The 19,000-nt window shown below is 42.7% G+C and overlaps 1 protein-coding gene across 2 annotated transcripts in view; it reads left to right on the top strand.

The window, feature by feature from the left end:
- Positions 1 to 797: 797 nt before the first annotated feature.
- The window catches only part of ACO1 (aconitase 1), a 67,654-nt gene continuing 49,451 nt past the window's right edge, over positions 798 to 19,000 (top strand). The window contains exons 1-2 of one of the 2 annotated variants that reach the window (XM_009456434.5): positions 1,030 to 1,166; positions 2,802 to 2,869. Coding sequence is in view for 1 of the 2 variants with exons in the window: in XM_009456435.4 (XP_009454710.2) it covers positions 841 to 1,166 (326 nt within the window). In the remaining variant the exon portion in view is untranslated. Of the gene's footprint in view, positions 1,167 to 2,801; positions 2,870 to 19,000 lie in introns of both variants that reach the window. The other variant, XM_009456435.4, reaches the window with a different exon arrangement.

Raw genomic sequence — 19,000 nt, 5'->3', positions numbered from 1 at the left:
GTATTTATATTTCAAAGTTAAATATAACTAGATGATAGTTGTACCCTATAGTGCAGTATCACAGGGAAGGTGTAGGCTTTGGTGTCAAACCAACCTAAGGACTGAGTCTCAGCTGTTGCGCATTGCACACCTGCAAAGACGGGTAATATTCTTTACTTGTAAGGTGGTTGGAAGAGCTGAACTGAATAACGTGGAAAGAGTCGATCACAGGGCTTTGTGCAGAATAGGAGGGCAGTATAAAGTAGCAGGGGGGCTATTAGTACTGGCTATTGTTTACTCATCCTATAAGCTGTTTATTCAGAAAACTACAGTAACTTTCCAAATAATTTGTGCAGGAAAACCTCACCACCTTTCATCTAGAAAGATCTAATCACTTCTTTGAACGCCATTCACCCAAGAGGGCACAACTCCTACCAACATGAAAAGCAGATCTTGTGAAAGCCCACTTGCTGCCATCTCCCAGCCATTTCTCCGACTTCAGACCAGTGAACATCGTGCATTAGAAAGTGTTGTTACATGTCCAAGGAAATCTACATATAGAACTTTTGCCACGGAAATGCTGAAGTCCTATTCTGACAGCGTGACTCCGATGTCCACTTGGCAGGCTTTGCGCAAAGAATTAAGGCGAGGGTGGAGAGGGTGGGTAGGGTGGGGACGGACAAAGTGAGAAGGGAGGCGGGCCAAGTGACCACACGTACATGAAGCCTCTCCAGTTATGGCCAAATCATTTTTTAAAAATAATTCCATTTCTTCCCCACCCTTTGGTCACTTCCTAACGCCGGCTGGGGAGTCACATGCTAAGCTCCAAAGTGAGCAACAGACACCCTCGTCCCAGGTCCCATGCTGGCAGAAGCGGACCCGGGCCGAGGGATCAGCCCTCCCACTTCCTGCGGAGGAGCCCTTCGCAACCCTAGCCTCCAGCCCGGGGCGAAGTCCTCCAGGCCCGCGGGGGCGCCCGCAGGCTCCGCCCCTTCTTCGGCTAGCTGCCCGCCCGTCCCGCCCCTGCTCCGCCCTTCCCGCCCCTGCTCCGCCCATCGCGCGGCGGCCCCGGGGGCGAGAGGGGGCGGAGCGTGGAGGCGGCAGCTGGAGCCGCGCAGCGCACGGGAACGCGTCCCGCTGCTTGGGTCAGGTTCGCCGGTCGCGGGAGCCCCGCCGTGCAGTCGGAGGTGAGTACCGACGTGGCCCGACCCACGTCCCCAGGCGGGAGCGCCGTCCACCCTGTATCCCTCGAGAGTCGGTGCGGGCCTTTACCGAGGTGCCCGAGGCAGTGGCGGCCCGGGGGACACGGAGGCGAGCTTGGGGAGGCTGAGAGGAGAATCGGGGACGTGTTTCTGGCGACTGACGTCTCCACCCTGTCCCCAGTCTATGTCATGCCGGGGAGAGAAACCAGGGATTGGAAGTGGCTTTCCTAGACCCTTCTTAGCCTTGGCTGTGCGTGCTGTCCTGAAAGTCCTTGCCTAGGGTGTGCGGCCAGTCCTGGGAGTCCTAACCCCGAGGGTGTGAGGCCCGCACTGGGAGTCCTCGCCCAGGCCCGGCTAGCTGGATAGGGAAACCCTTGCTAAAGTTGTGCGGGCAGATCCGGGAATCCACTCCAAGGGGTAAAGGGAAAATGGGATGAGGGGGAAGAGACCCTTCGTGGGAGGCTTGAACACAGAGCCCACCATGATAGATTCGGAGATCTAGAAAGGAGCTTGGGCTGCAGTTATGACCAAGTCATTTTTTTCTAGATTCAGCTAGCACATCATAATGGCATCTTCCTTCTTGCAACACATGTAACTCTCTTCCCTTGGGGACAACCTCTAGGACAGAAGTCCCCAAACTTTTCTGGGACTCAGTACTCCTTTACACTCTTAAAAATTAGTATCTTAAGGAGCTTTTATGTGTGTTATATCTATCCATATTTATAATATGTAAGACTGAGACATTTGTACTATATTTAATAATTCATTTAAAAAGAATAGTGAACTAATTATATCTTAACATTGCCTATTTTTATGAAAAAGAACTATATTTCCCAAAACAGAAAATTATTGAGAAGAGTGGCATTGTTTTACATTTTTGCAAATCTCTTTGATGTCAAGCGTAATTGAAGACAGCTGGATTCTGATAGCTGCTTCTGCAGTCTGTTGCAATATCACATATCATGTAGCCTCTTGAGACCTCCACTGTATACTCCTGAAAATGTGTGAGTGAAAAAAAGCAAGTAACATTTTATTACTAGGAAAATGGTTTTGACTTTGGAGATCCCTAGGAATTCTCTGCACTACACTTTGAGGATGCTAGTGTAGGAAATGCTTCAGAGGCTTCATTCATTGGGCCTGCTTCTTGTTTGTGATCCTTCCTCTGATTGGGAACACACACCACCTCATGCCATGGACAGTATTAACCTCTGGTATCTGGAACCAAGTTTGATCTCACTTTGGAAACTAGGTACTAGGTCCCCACGTGAGGCTGTGATGAACCTTGCCAACCTCCTGAAAAGTCAGCAAGGCTTCGCACATGCCTTTGGTTGTCTCTGTGCTTGCAGAGCTGACCTGTCCGTGCATCAGGATTACAACAGTGATGTGGCAAACAGGACCTGTAGGCTCAGCAAAGTGCCAGTGGGGAGACCGTGCCAAGTGTGTAGGGGTTCCTGTGAGAGTTACCAAGTAGTCAGGAAGTTATTTCCAAAAGAACAAGGAGGCATGCCTTTGCCTTCCCTTGCACGTGTTCATTTCTGTTTGCAGTTGCATGGTTATTAGCCTTGAGTTTATTGGAATAATGATTCCCAGTCTTGACGTTCTTTCACTTTCCACTTTCAGAGGGTGTCACTCTGAGTGGTGCTTCCTCAGCCCCTGTCAAAAAGCAGTTTCCACCATCCTGGAGTGTGGTAGGTGAGGTCCTTCACGGGACTCTTTCCTTAGCTTCGTGCCTTGTCAGAACAAGTTCAAGACAGATGTTATGTGTATATATTTGGGAGGAAGAAATTTGCTAACTCCATCCTCCCTTTTGTTCCTTCATCCATAGAGCCTCTTGTGCTCTGATGGATCAGTTTAAATGCTACGGCCGATACTTGAGAAATGTTGCATGCACATGAGCGTGTTGTGTGTGTTGCACAGTCCACAGGTGAGGAGGAGGAGAAGTCCACAGGAGAAGGAAATGGGATCTAAACTCTGAGCACCTGCTGTGTTCTTTGTATTAAAAAATTCCACTTTGATGGTGGGGTCTCATTCCTTCATTCTTTCAGTAGATTTTTATTGGCCACCTATTTCTCATGTGTCCAGTTATGTGCGGGATGCCAGGAAAGTAGTGAGCACAAAAGATGCAGTCCCTGTCTTTCCGGCAATTACGGTCTGATAGCTTTGATAACTGCTGGTTAATTGAGATAGTCTGTTGTCAGAGTGTGTACATGAAAGCTGGTCCTGTGTGAAGAGCAGTACCCCCTACCTAAAGTGTGCTTCAAAGGCATGTGCTGAAGAAACCAGTCCCACACTGTGAAGATGATGATAAAAACCAACGTGTATCACCACGTGCCTGGCAAAGAACTTCCTTTGCCTTCTTTCCCCCACTCTTCCTTCTACATAGGAAGTAATTTCCTGTGAGGCAGCCAGACTCACAGGGAAATTACCTCCAACCTGGTGCCAGTCACTGGGCCAGCCTCGGGTTAAGACACCTTCTCTGGGTCTCAGTGTCTTTGACTTTAAAATGAGGAGTTAGGCCATTGATAATAAGTGTCCCACGAGCCAGTGGTTTCAGAGCTGGTTTATACTAGCATTTGTGCATATCTCTTCCTAACTCCGTGTTCAGTGGCAACACATTTTTTAGATTGAAATAAGCCATGGTGGGAATAGTTACACCATGGAAATCGGCAAATGCTACATCAGAGCTTTTTTTCCTCTTGGAGTTCAAGTTGTTAAACCTTTGCCAGCTGACACTGCTATTGTCTGAGCCAAGGTGCTTTTGGTTTGTTTTTTTAGTAGAAAACAGACTCTTTAGCCTAGACAAAGATCCTAGATATAGGGTGTATGATTCAAGTCCTCTAAAATTTTTGATAAGGAAAAAAATCTGTTTTCATCATATTCTAAAATATAGATCAGCAAACTTTTTGTGTAAAGGGACAGGTAGTGAAATATTTTAGGCTTTTTGGGTTATGGTTATACAGTTTCTATTGCAGCTACTCAGCTCTGCTGTTGAAGCACGAAAGCGGCAATAGACAACATGCAAACAAACAAGCATGGCTGTGTTCCAGTGAAACTTGATTTACAAAAACAAGTGCCAGCCATAGTTTGCAGACTCCTGACCTAGACTATCAGAACAAGAACCATGTTTCAAAGAGATAGTTTTATGGAAAAGGAGATTCTTCAGGACTTCATGCGTGAATACCAGAAACTTGATCTCCAAGATGGATGTAGCGGGCAGTAGTAACTGTAGAGGATTTGGAATCAATCATGGAAGACTCCATAGTAGGTTGTTTAAAGGAAGGCCAAGTGTGTGGAAGTTTTGAGGACAGAGCCACATATGAGTCTTATTCCCAACTCCCTCCCTGGAGCCATCTCAGATGTTATGCTGGAATGGATGTACCTGCAGTCTAACCCGTTGTGTGAATTTTGCATATTATTATGCAAAAACTAGTAGTGTCTCTAAGAGCTGTCTTGATTCCAGGGGCAGAGACAAAGGAAATGTTAAAAAGGATGGAAAGGCCCAGGCACCGTGGCTTACGCCTGTAATCCCAGCACTTTCAGAGTCCAGATCGCTTGAGCCCAGGAGTTCAAGACCAACCTGGGCAACATGGTGAAACCCCGTCTCTACCAAAAATACAGAAAAAAATAAAAGCCAGGTGTGGTGGCACATATCTGTAGTCCCAGCTACTTGGGAGGCAGAGGCAGGAAGATCACCTGGGAAGTCCAGGCTGCAGTGAGCCATGATTGCATCACGGCACTCCAGCCTGGGCAATAGAGTAAGACCCTGTCTCGAAAAAAAAAAATCCTCGTTATATATGTATATGATACATTGTAGAGTACACTGTGTGTGTATACTTTGTACATCTATGTGTACATAAGTTGTGTGCATGTGTCATTACATATTCCATTCCATGTATTTAAAGTAGCATCATGAATGTTTAGAAGATAGACCAGTAGCCAGTTCTGGGCAGTGGAATGAGGTAGAAGGAAGCCAGAGAACTTTTGTTACTTTTCATAATAACAGATGTGTGCCTATCTTATAAGGGAGGATAGCCTGTAGCATTCATATATTGCTTTTACAACATAGTAAACCTAAAATTCCAACAACGTATACTTTTGGAAGGAAAATAGAGTTATTTCTCTGATAGGAATGTTGCCACCATCCTCCTCCCTCAATTAAAAAAAACTGCTTTGTCATATCACAGCTCTGAACTTGTATATATAATATTAGTATAAAAATAATATTAAGAGAGAGACTCTCAAGTCAAAACATTTTATTTAACAGTATTAATGTTTGACTCTTGTCCAGGGTTAGTAATACTAGGTCAAAGTGTTCCTTAGCAAGCTATTGTGCAGCCTTTACACTGGTGTTACAAAATAGTGTTGTATAGTTTTTAAACTAAAAAAAAGCATGTTACACAGCAGTATTTCCCTGTGATTCTGTATTTCTGAGGAGAGAAAGCATGTGCATATATGTACGAGTGTGCCCCTGCATGTACAAAGGCAGCGGATATGCCAAAACATTGAATGCTTTTCTCTAGGTGATACAGCACACTTGCTTTTTAGATTTTCTTCACTTTAGCTTATCGGGGTTTTCAAGCATGAATAAATATTACATTTGACATTACCAAAATCAACCCCTACAGTATGTTTACACCTGGTATGTTGAGGACAGTTCTTCCATCTTTCTTAGGCTGTCTTACCACCAGCTTACCTGGTGGCAGACCCCAGCTACTGTCTCCCAGTGAGAAATGTGAGGAGTGTGAGGCATGGCGAACCGAAAAACAGGCACACTGACCATGTAGTCACATTGTGCTGTGTCTGCTTCCCCTGTAGAGTGTGTCTGACCTTGGCCTCGCCCTCTCACTTCAGTTGACTGGCACCATCAGCTGACCGTCTCCCTAGATCGACTGGCCTTCATTTCTTTTTTTTTTTTTCCTTTTCTCTAGTTTTAATGGAAAAATCTCAGACATACAAAGTGGGGAGGAGAGTATAAACCCTCAGCCTCAATGACTGTGAACAGTGATAATTGGCCAATTTTATGTCCTCTATACTTTTTTTTTTTTTTTTGAGACAGCGTCTCACTCTGTCACACAGGCCAGAGTGCAGTGGTGCAACCTCAGCTCACTCCAACCTCCACCTCCCGGGTTCAAGCGATTCTTCTGTCTCAGCCTCAGAATAGCTGGAATTACAGGCGTGCGCCACCACGCCCAGCCGATTTTTGTATTTTCAGTAGAGATGGGGTTTCACCATGTTGGCCAGGTTGGTCTCGAATTCCTTACTTCAGGTGATCCACCTGCCTCAGCCTCCTGAAGTGCTGGGATTACAGGCGTGAGCCACTGCGCCTGGCTCCTCCCTTATACTTTTCTTCAACATCACCTCTTTTTCTTTCTGGCAAGAGTTGGCATCTTCATTTGCAGCTGTATAAATTAACGAGAATCACTTATTAGGTCTTTTAGGAATAAGCATGTATTGACTGCTGTAGCAAAAATCTTAAAACTGTTCTGCCCTAATGTCAGCCATACTGAACTGCTGAGCAGCCCCTGAACACTTGCTGCGCTATCCTGTTTCTCTACTTTGGTATTTGCTCTTTACTCTGCCTGTGCATCTGAATTCATCTTCCACTTCGTAGTTCTCTGTAAAGCCTTTCTTGAATCCCACTTGTAGCTGTCTCTTTCCTTTGACTTTTCTTATAACCCTCATCCTATTGTATTTGTGTGCTTATCTTAGTCTCCTTGTCAGATTGCAGTCTTCAAATAAGAGAAGGAATGTGTGCCTATCTTCTTTTCTTCTATGGTATTTAGCAATGCGTAATACAAAGAAGATACTCCAGAAATACATGCTAAAATAATTTGAATTGATTAAGTTCACTGGAGAAAAATTTTGAGTATGAAAGAAATCCATCACATTAAAAGAAAAATTTTCAAATATGACCTAGGACCAAGAACATTTTCTTTCATCTGTTTGGATTTTAAAAGATTTTAAAGAATCATGGTGAAAAGAGTCTTAAATGTGAGCCATGAAAAGAGTCTTAAATTGGAGCCAATATAAAAAGGTAGCTTTCTAAAAAGAAAATGTTTTTAATGATCTTTGGTCATTTTTTCACAAATATATCTGGAGCCTGTGGGTCTTCTCTAATCATAGAATGCATCCCCTCACCCTCCCCCCACCAGGCGAAAGACCTGAAAAAATAAAGCTGAATAATACTGGGTCACTTGTATTGGATAATAGTGATTCTTGACTATATTTTAAATACTTGTTTTAGAATGTATATTTAAATCTTCAGTAAAAGAAACAGGCTACATTTAGAGCTTACCATAGGTAAGTCAATAGCAATCTCATGAATTATGGTAGCTCACGGGGATATAGTTCCCAGAATATGCAGTGCTTTCGTGTGTTACCTCATTTAATTATCCTAGCAGCCCTTGTCATCTGGGCAGAGCAGTGCAGACAGACATTGTTACCTAAAATCTGCAAAGAAGTAAACTGAGGTTTAAGAATATAGAAGAAATCTTGTCCTCAGCAGCAAGTGGCAGAGACTGACTTTAAGAATCAGTTGGAAACCAAGAGTCTTTGGGATTAGATGTTGCAAATATGTGAAGACGCAAAAGCATCTAAGCATGTCTTTGGGAGACAGAACAGGTTCTTGTGCCCCTTAATGCCATAGACCTATTGAAACGATATCACACTCTCTGAGCCAGTTGTTCCTCAGATTCCTCATGTTCTGCTGTTATCTTTGGTGTCAAAAATTAATCCACCTTAGATGAATTAGTAAGGCTGTTTGTACATGAGTGCTGGTGTGGTTCTCTCTCATCCTCTTATCTTGATCTAAGGAGAACCCTGGGCAAGCCCATCTTTGGATAGTGTAACTTGTCTGGGCCACTGCTCGCAAAACAGACATGTATGGAACACTTAATTATTCAACATCCTTGTCATCCTTTCTATAACTGCTATTGTGGAATTACATGGCAAGTTGCAAGTTGTGGCATAGTTCATGAAGAAGAGGTGTCAGTCTAGGAAAGTATCCTCCTACATGTTACCAGGTTTGAATTTTTGGTTCAGAACAGATAAGATAAATAAGCCATTGCCAAGAATCTGCGATGTACAAGAGCTATGATGGGTGGACATTTGAAAGGTACAATTTTGTATTAACGGCAGAATCAAAAGTAGCCTCAGGATTGGTTTTAAGGATGTTATGTTTCATAAACCCTTATTTTCTTAGATAAGAAATCAGTCTAAGTGCTGATAATGCCTATATTATTTACATCAACCCATTCTTTAAAAGTTGTACAAATTTTGCCAAAATCAAGGATGTTTTAGGGAACATGAGGTTTACCATCTCGTCCCCATATATGTGCTTTAGAGCTTGGAGATTGTTTTAAAATGAGATTTATTTTTTTTAAAATGCATTTGGTTTTTTGGATCTTAATATGTTAAATGACTGTAAAATGATATCACTTGTGCAGCCTGTTGGGAGGAGCATGGTGCAAGAGAGTTGGTTCTGACATCAGGAGCCTGAGTTTGACTTCCAGTTTGGTCACTTACCAGCCATGAGACCATGGCAAGATACTTAGCCCCTCAGATCCTGTCTTCTCTCATGTGAAATGGGATGGTGATGCCCTTGTCACAAAGTTGCCAAGGGTCTGCATTAGAGGAATTGGATTAGATGCCTGGCACCCCACAGGCACTCAGCACATGTCTTCAGGCTGCTGAGCTTCTGGGTGACCTGGCACTCATGGGATAATGCCTGAACATTGCTGCTGTTCTTCCCAGCTTCTGTCCCAGTCCAACCTGCTAAGCTCCAGGCCCATATATGCCCCTGCCCGCTGGAGATCTTATCCCAGATCCACCGTGTCTAAAACCAACATCTCAGTTCCCATCTTGTTCATTGGCTCTGCCAGTTTGCCCAAATGAGGAACACAGAAGCTATTCGAGACCTATCTTTTTTCCTTACCTACCCCAGCCCATCCTGCTTTCATAACTGTTGCGGGAGGTCAGGGACCCTGAACGGAGGGACCGGCTGAAGCCATGGCAGAAGAACATAAATCGTGAAGATTTCATGGACATTTATTAGTTCCCCAAATTAATACTTTTATAATTTCTTATGCCTGTCTTTACTGCAATCTCTGAACATAAATTGTGAAGGTTTCAGGGACACTTATCACTTCCCCAATGAATACCCTTGTGATTTCCTATGCCTGTCTTTACTTTAATCTCTTAATCCCATCATCTTCATAAGCTGAGGAGGACGTATGTCACCTCAGGACCCTGTGATGATTGTGTTAACTGCACAGATTGTTTGTAGAGCATGTGTGTTTGAACAATATGAAATCTGGGCACCTTGAAAAAAGAACAGGATAACATCAATGTTCAAGGTACAAGAGAGATAACCTTAAACTCTGACTGCCGGTGAGCCGGGGGGAAACAGAGCCATATTTCTCTTCTTTCAAAAGCAAATGGGAGAAATATCGCTGAATTGTTTTTCTCAGCAAGGAACATCCCTGAGAAAGAGAATGCGTCCCTGAGGGTAGGCCTCTAAAATGGCTGCTTTGGGGGCGGCTGTCTTTTACAGTCACTGCTGTAGGGATGAAATAAGCCCCAGTCTCCCGTAGCGCTCCCAGGCTTATTAGGACGAGGAAATTCCCACCTAATAAATTTTGGTCAGACCGATTGTCTGCTTTCAAACCCTGTCTCCTGATAAGATGTTATCAATGACAATGCATGCCCGAAACTTCATTAGCAATTTTAATTTTGCCTCAGTCCTATGGTCCTGTGATCTCGCCCTGCCTCCATTTACCTTGTGATATCTTACTACCTTGTGAAGCATGTGATGTCTGTGACCCACACCCTATTCATACATTCCCTCCCCTTTTGAAAATCACTGATAAAAACTTGCTGGTTTTACTGCTCGGGGGCATTACAGAACCTGCCGACATGTGATGTCTCCAGCTTTAAAATTTCTCTTTTGTACTCTTTCCCTTTATTTCTCAGACCGGCCGACACTTAGGGAAAATAGAAAAGAACCTATGTGAAATATCAGGGGTGAATTTCGCCCAATACGTAACTCTCCCTGGATTTGTTCCCTCCTGTACCTCCTCATTGCCTTGTCTTATTGACTGTAATAACACCGTAACCTGCCTCCCTGACACCAGTCTGGCAGCCTTTCCCTGAGTTAGCCTATACCCCTACCAGAATGATCTCTGAAAATCAAATCTCGTCTTAAAGATTGCAGCTCAGAATCCTTTAATGGTGCCTCCTTAACTTTGGTAAAAATTCAGACTTTGCAGCAACCTGGACCTTGCTCCATCCCTTGTTTCTTAGCTCTCCCCAACATGTACCCTGTACTTTATCCACGTGCAACACTTTATGATTCCCACAATGTCACACTTTTGTGCCTTTAATGTATTGTTTCATCTGCCAGCTTATTCTTTCAGTGACTCTGTACCTCTGTGTAATTCTGGAAGGCTTGTGCATGGTGTCACCTGTCCCTAGAGTCCTTTCTCTCCCCCTCCGATGCTCTGATGCTGGATTAGGTGCTTTTCCCTGGTGGTTCTTTATCAGCCTTCATCCACCACACCTGTAGCATGGGCTGCATGATGTTCTGATTTCTCCTACACAGTCTCCATTCTCAGTCTGAGCATCTGAAGGAGGATGGGGACTTTATCCCTTCATCCCAGGTCTGTAAACGTCATGTGTATGAATGAATCCACACCAGTCCCTTCCCATAGACAACATAGAAAGGCCCAGGTCCCAGAAGTATCAAGGTCTAATGCTGCTTTAGTATTTGTCACTCCTTCAACCCAATGAAATAGAGCAGCTGTGCCATTGTGGGAGTCACTGGGGTGGAACCAGCTGCTTCAGAGCTGGGCTCTGGAGTCTGATGGACTTGGGTTTGCGTTCCAGTTCCCTCTCTCAGCACGCCTGCATCTGGCTTCAGATTTGCAGCTTCTAACGTCCTTCTATCCTGCTGCGGGGAAGGAATGTGCTGGTCAGAAATAGGAGCATCAGGTCCTCCTGACAGTTGCCTTTCTTAGGTAAAATCAGTAAATATATGGGTATACATATTGAGCTCTGAGAATTTTATTAGCATGAGTCATAATCCCTGAGTTCAGTCAGCCCTGATGAGACCAGGTTGGTGAGGTGGGTGGGTATAGTTGGCCTCAGACACTTGGCGAATTCACAGAGGTAAAGATGGCCCTATAAGACCTCTGGCAGCCAGACACCCAATCTCTTGTGGTGATGGCCTTTCTTTCTAATTCCTAATTCCTAAAGTTTGAGTTAGAAAAGTTCATTGCCACAATCTGCAAAATGAGTTCAGGAGCCTGAGGAAATCATGCTGCTTTCTTAAAGATTGGATCTCAACTGGACCTGCTTTGTAATACTTTTTTTTGAAAGTACAGCTGTCTTCACCCACTACTTCTCCTCCTCTTAAAACATAAATGCAGGCTGGGTGTGGTGGCTCACACCTATAACCCCAGCAATTTGGGAGGCCGAGATGGGTGGATCACTTGAGGTCAGAAGTTTGAGACCAGCCTGGCCAACATGGGGAAACCCCGTCTCTACTAAAAATACAAAAATTAGCCGGGCGTGGTGGTGGGCACCTGTAATCCCAGCGACTCCAGAGGCTGAGGCCAGAGAATCACTTGAACCTGGGAGGCAGAGGTTGCAGTGAGCCGAGATTGCGCCACTGCATTCCAGCCTGGGTGACAGAGTGAGACCCTGTCTCAAAAAAACAAACCAAAAAACCAAAAAACTTAGATGCACTAGGGCTTAGTTGAGGTCTCTGCAGGTGTCATGTACTACACCACACTGGTGACCATGGGGAGCTGCAGGGTAGGGGGCCCACATTCTGAAAAGGGGCTGAGGAAGACCTCAAGGAGGAGAGGATGAGGTCAGGCTCAGGGCCGGGTCAGATGCCGGGTTCTCAGGACAATGCCCCCACTTCTTCCTTTACTTTCTTGCCAAATGTTTCATGACCCTTGGTGACTTTCTTTCTCAGCCTGTCTCTGGAATTTATAAATGTCGAAGTTCACCAAGACTTTTTACGAAACTCTGGTTATATTGGCCAACAGTGACACTAAAAAGTAAAAGTGAATATTTCTGTGAGTTTGTGCTGCTGCAACTAATTTAAAACGAGCTTAGAGGATGTGTTAAGTCTTTCCCTTTGAGACTTGCATGTGATGTTCTGCCCCCTCTTGGCCAGTGAGCCCAGAACTAGGGGAGCCCTCAAGAGGCAGGGGCTGCCTGGTCAGGCATTGCTATAGCGTGGCCCTGGTTCCCCAAGTCCTGTTGTTTTTGGCAGTGGCTGTACACATCTGCCGAGTGAGTCATGATCATTTTTGTGATACATCCTGAGAATTTCCAGTGTTACTTAATAATGAAATTCAGGGAAATAGGGTTAGACTTCAGGAAGTAAGTACTTTTCAAGTGCAATCTAATATTTTCATATATGAGTTAATTTCTTATCAAACTGTAACCAATTTTTGATGTTGGAAGTCTACAGTCTAAACCAGATGTACAGTTAAGGCTTTGTAGTTTGTGTTTATCAAAGTGCCTACTGTGGCCACTTTATCACTGTCTTTATCAAAGTCCTCACAGTAGGGACTTTGATAAACTACAAACACCTAGCTGTACACCTGGCTTAAAGTGTAGATTTACAACATCAAAATTGGCTAAAGAGCCTCATGTGGTCTGGCCCCTACTACCTCTTGCCTTTTCTGTCTTCCCCTTTTTTGCCTTCACTCACCTTGGTCTCCTTGGCCTTCCTTAGACCCACCAGGCATGCCACCACCTCAGGGCCTTTGCATGTGAGGTTACCCCACCCTGGATTGCACAGTGGCTGAACATCAGTGAGGCCTTCTTTGATCACTGACACTCCCCACAGCCCCTGTACTTTCTACTGCTTTTGCCCTGCTTTATCAGTAGAATGGGTCACCATCTGATACTCTGTATATTTATTTATTTGTTTAGTCTGTCTCCTTCCATTAAAATGGAAGGGACTATGAGGGCAGGGACTCTGTCTTTGTTGTTCCCTGATGTATCCCCAGGACCTAAAACAGTTCCTGGCACGTAATAGACAGTTAACATAAATGTGAATGAATGAATCATTGAATTTTTTCCACTTAGAAAGGACTTTTTAGATCGTTAACCAACCTTATTTATAGATTGGGAAACTGAGCCACAGAAAAGTTATATGGCTAATTCAAAATAAAATCATCATTTAAGCTTTTTTTTTTTTTTAAATCTTGACATATATATAGCACATTCTGGTCAGTTATCCAGGATGAGAAAAGACTGAGTGAAAATAGACCACTAACTTAAAATTTGAGCAAGAAGAGACAAGCTGCTGTGAGATGGGAAAGCTTTCTGATATAGAGGCAGAGTTTTGTTCCTTTCTGTGGCATATGGTGCACCTTGCACATACTTAGTGCTCAAGAAAAACATGTTGACATATGTGGTTATATTGTTAAATCCATTCTTTCTGCACCACTCTTTTCCCCCCAGTTTCTCTCCAAAAAATAGATAATTGCTCATATGACTTCTCCTTCAAAGTTCTTCTAGTTACAAGTATCATATTTAATAGGTTTTTGTTTTATGAACAGCTAAAAGAATTGAAGAGATGACCTAGTTTCTTGGAAAATTCAGAGATATTTAGTGCAGTTTCCCAGATGCATCCACATCAAATAAAACAAAGAATTAATGTTTCTAGCTCTCTTATGAAATAACCCAGTTGACAAGTCTTGGTGATATTGCTGGCCATGATGATTCTGACCTCAATGTTGTTTATGTTCACATAGACATCCTTGGAATTTTACTTTTGACAAAAATATTGTTTATAAGTAGCATGATGTTTAGATACACAAAAGTTAGTTTGGGAGTAGGGCCAATTAATTTCTCTTTAAACAGAAATGAAATATAGCTAACCTTTTTAATGAACTGCAGTGAACCTCAGAGATGCAGTGATAGTACTTTGACTTTAGAGTTGGAAGCCACGGCAGTTCAAGACAGGTATATTTCAGAAGGTGTAGGAAGAGAGGAAAACAGAAGGGCAAACCACATAAAATACAGGAGAAATCTTTTTCTCTTGTTTGCATAGACTTTTTAAATCCACTCTTAGGTGTCTTTAGATAGCCCAAAAAAAGGATTGGGGGATATGCTGCCAGTACTTTAGACCATAGAGAGATGATTCTCAGTTGATCATCTGAAGGCTCTTTCAAGCTCTACAAGCTCCCCTGGAAACTGATATGTACCCCCAAAACAAACAATAAACAAATTCTCATCCTCTCCAGCCCACTACTGACAGTTCTGCTGCCTGGGTTTATTCCTCTCCTGTGCTCCTCCTCCTGCTGTGTGGAAATCCTGTGATTGCTTGTAGGGTCCATTAATACTGTGCCTCTGTCTATATCATAAGGTAATTAATTATATTTCACTATCATAGGAAAATTAAACTTTGATAACACAAGTAGCAAATTCATAGATTTATATATTCCAAAGATGAGATGGAGACCCTAAAAGGTGAATCTTATTTTTTCTGATCCTTGGCATTTAGCTTAAAGTAAGTCGACTGTTCCAAACATCTCTACAAATCTAGCTATGATAGATAAACATCATCACATGGCACTCCTCTTGAATGCTACTGTTGAATCACTCCCTGTCAGCTGGGTGGGTGTATGGTCTGACGTGGTTTTCTAGCAAGAGTGATGGTTTAGCATCCATCCATATGCTATGTGCAGTCTCCCTCACAAAACCTGTTTGCAAGGATTGCTCCCAGGGTTCGGAATTTCTTTTTTTTTTTCTTTTTTCTTTTTCTTTCTTTCTTTGTTTTGTTTTGTTTTGTTTTTTTTTTTTTTGAGACAGAGTCTTAGCTCTGTTACCCAGACTGGAATGCAGTGGCACAATCACAGCTCACTGTAGCCTCAATCTTCCAGGCTCTAGCGATCCTCCCACCTCAGCCTCTCGAGTAGCTGGGACTACAGGTGTGGGACACCATGACTGGCTAATTTTTTCACTTTTTTGTAGAGACATGGTCTCGCTATGTTGCCCAGGCTGGTCTCAAACTCCTGGGCTCAAGCAGTCCACCCACGTTGGCCTCCCAAATTGCTGGGATTACAGGCATGAGCCACTGCATCAACCCAGGTTGATATTTCTAAATGCTGAAAGAAAATAGCTGCCAACCTAATATTTAAATTTTAATGTAGAGCTACTCATAAGCAAAATGTACTGGCCCAAATAGGATTTTGTCCATGATTTAAGATAATCATCCCCTTTCCTTGCTATAATTCACTAGGCTCACAGTGCACCCAAGCATGGGGTCAAATTGTCGACAGATTTTAGGGCTGTCTGTCATTCACGTAAAGGGAAATGTTGTAGACCATATCTCAAGACCAAGTAGAGGCCAAAGTCAGTTTCAGTCTCTCCAGAGTTACAGAGCTGAGGCATCCACATTAATAGCTCAGTTAAGTCCCCTTGGAGATGAGAACATTTGATCAGCAGAGGTCATCTTAGTGTTACTCAGTTTGACCTGTCTGGCAGACAGGCAGTTTACAAAAGAAGAAGTTTAGATGTCTAACAGACAGATGGAAAGTTACTCAATTTAACTAGCTATTAAAGAAGTACCAAGATTGGCTTTTTAATGTCTCAACTTGGCAAAAGGTAAATATGAATTCTATTGCCTGGTTTGAGTACCTCCACTCACTGCCTCAGAGAATGGTCGTAAAATTGGTACAGCCTTTTCCAGGCATCCTGGTGATACGCAAATCCTTTCACTCAGCTCTCTTCTAGGAACTGAAAGCTAGAAATTTATTTGAAAGAAATGATTTAAGGACCTACTAACGATGTGAGTATACAAGGCATCATTGTTTGAATGCTAGTACTTGGAAACAACCTAAGTATTTTAATAATAGGGAAATTGTTATATATCTGAAGGATAGATTTTTATGGTATAGTTTAAAGTGCTGTAAAATATCACACGATTGTCCTATTAAGATATTTGAGGTTTATTGTTGAGTGAAAAAAAGCAATTAGCAAAACAATGTGAGGTCTAGTGATTTTTTTTTTTTGAAAAATTCAAATGCATTTAAAAGTCATGGTAAATGAAACTGTAAATCATGGTATTACAAAGGATTTTATTTTGTTCTTTTTGCTCACCTGCATTTTCTGTTGTTGCTACAGTGAGCATCTATTTCTTTTATTTTTTTTCTTTTTCTGTTTTTTTTTTTTTTTTTTTTTTTTTTGCGATGGAGTCTCGCTGTGTCACCCAGGCTGGAGTGCAATGGCATGATCTTGGTTCACTGCACCCTCCGCCTGCTGGGTTCAAATAATTCTCCTTCCTCAGCCTCCTGAGTAGCTGGGACTCCAGGTGTGTGCCACCATGCCCGGCTAATTTTTGTACTTTTAGTAGAGATAGGGTTTCACCACCTTGGCCAGGCTGGTCTCAAACTCCTGACCTGAGGTGATCCGCCCATCTCGACCTCCTAAAGTGCTGGGATTACAGGCGTGAGCCGCTGCGCCTGGCTGTATCTATTCCTTAGTGTAATATTTTTTAAAGTTACCACCACCCAAGAAGATGTGGTTCAGTAACAAATTTGGTATCCTGCTGAGATTGGAAAGGGAGCTGGGGATGGGGTGGGAAGGGAGGGCCCCGCTTGGATTAGTCTGTTTGACTTGAATGAGGTGTGGCACTGTTCATCTAAGGCTAAATTTGAGCCATTCAGGGATTCTCTTCACAACTCTTTCTCTCTGTTGGTGAATATCAAAGGACATATTGAGGGGAGCAAAGTGGACTTTATCTGGAGTTATAGTCACAAATTTAAATACATCTTCACCAGTCATTATTAAAGAAAGACCTGCATTTGTAGTTCCAGGAACTTTAGGGACAATTCTATCTTTCTTTCAAAGGATATTGCTGAAGATGTCAAGTTCTCATTTTATAGAGATGCTAATGTAGGTATTTATGTACAAAGTTTAAATGACCGCTCCAGTGTTTTAAGAAGTAAGTAGTAAATGAATGCATGCTTATCAAAAATAGAATTTGAATAATACAGGAGTATAAAACATAGAAAGCTTAAGTCTCCCCTTTATACAATGTGTTATTCTATTTGTAATCCATGTTAACTTTATGTCTTTCTTTTTTGTGCATTTGCATATGCAATGGTGTGTGTGTGTGAATGAATATACACTAATGGTCTTGAAGTTTTTTTTTTTTTTCACTTAAATCAGATCCTAGTATATACATATATATATTATTTTGCAACTTTAAAATTCTCATATCATTTAATGTGAGCCTTTACTAACATTTTGTATCTTGAATCTGAGTAAGGGATTGTATACGCAATATTATATCAGGAAAATTGATTTGCCCTTACTGTGTCTTTTGGAAAAAAGTGGCACCCAGGGCAGATCATCAGAAACCTAAACTTAAGTTGTTTTTCCAAAGTTTAGCTGTCAGTTCTCTGGAATTCTGAAACACATGGAAGTTTTAGTAAGTGATTATAGAACTAACATCACAGAACCACCAAAAGACTGTGATACACCTAGGAAGTACTTTTTTCAACTCTACCTGTGAAAGATTTTAAGGTTTTTTTTTTCCCCCTGAGGGAAATTTGCATTTCACTGGAGGGCAAATCAGCTGTATTTTTTTTTTTTTTTCTGGTTCTCCCACTAATGAGTCCTGTGACCCTAGGCAGTCAGTTGCTTTTCAGGGCCTCTCTGTCTTCCTCTGGGGAATGCTACATGATTGCTAAGGTTCTTTACTAAAAACTCAACATTCTCTGTCTCATTACCTCCTTAGCACCTAAGGTCAAGGTGTTCCTAGGGAATGGTGACAGGTTGGTGCCATGCCTTAGTGCCATGCTATGTATGCACGAAAGGTGCTACTCCAAGGCACCTGCAAGTGTCCTCAATTGAGCCAGAGGTCAGTTGGTAGCAAGACTGTGGTTGGGGAAAAACCCCAGCTCTTCACTCCTCCCACCCTTTTACTGGGAGCATGGCTCATTTGTTAAATGTCTTACCCTAGTTCTGCCTGCCTTTGCATAATATTTGTTATTTTTTAGTGACCTACTTTAAAAATCTGGTGTTCAGACTGTCCATGCCCACCCCCGTTCTTGCATGCAGAGTGTACCTGTGCTAATCATAACCCTGTACAAGTCACCCAGCTAGTATTTCAGGATGGGTTAGCTTTGAAAGACACTGTTTCTCTACCAAATAATTATCTTGACTTTCAGAATGTGAACTACATGTAATGAAGGGTTTCAGATACAGTAGCTCCGTTTTTATTCCTTTTGTTTAAGAACTGTTCATCTGTCTTCCTTGATTCAGTGGCCAGGGACAAGTGTTCAGCTGTCTTCAGCATTCTGACAAGCGGCCCGGAGGGACAAGTTCTGAATAATTGCTCCCACCTTGTACCTTAAAAGATACCATTTCCCATTCCTTCCTTCTTTTTTTTTCTTTTTTCTTCTCCTCTTTTCTCTTCTTGCCACCATGTAGTATCATCTCATTCTATAGAACAAAGAAAGCAGCAACCCCAAATAGTGTGATATATGCTAACTCTTCCCTCTTTCAAAAAAGAAAAACACCATATATATTTAGATACTCTGCCATCTCCAAAACATCCACATTCATTGTCTTCGTTTGTTCATTCCTATCTTTTATTGTTGAATGAAGATCAGATAAAACAGAAAAGAGCCAAGAACAAAGTAGCAGGAGGAGAGAGTGGGAGATAAGAAAGGAATTGAAACAGTGGGACCTGTGCTTTATGTGGATGTGGGACATAGGGAGGGCTTCCTGGCCAATGGCGGGGTTCCTAGATGAAACCCCAGATCTTGGAGGTATTTTTAGAGCCT

The sequence above is a fragment of the Pan troglodytes genome, chromosome 11 (assembly GCF_028858775.2).
Source record: "Pan troglodytes isolate AG18354 chromosome 11, NHGRI_mPanTro3-v2.0_pri, whole genome shotgun sequence".
In the NCBI taxonomy this organism is placed as follows: domain Eukaryota; kingdom Metazoa; phylum Chordata; class Mammalia; order Primates; family Hominidae; genus Pan; species Pan troglodytes.
The sequence above is the reverse complement of the archived record's forward strand: the minus strand, read 5'-3'. Positions and strand labels throughout refer to the sequence as shown.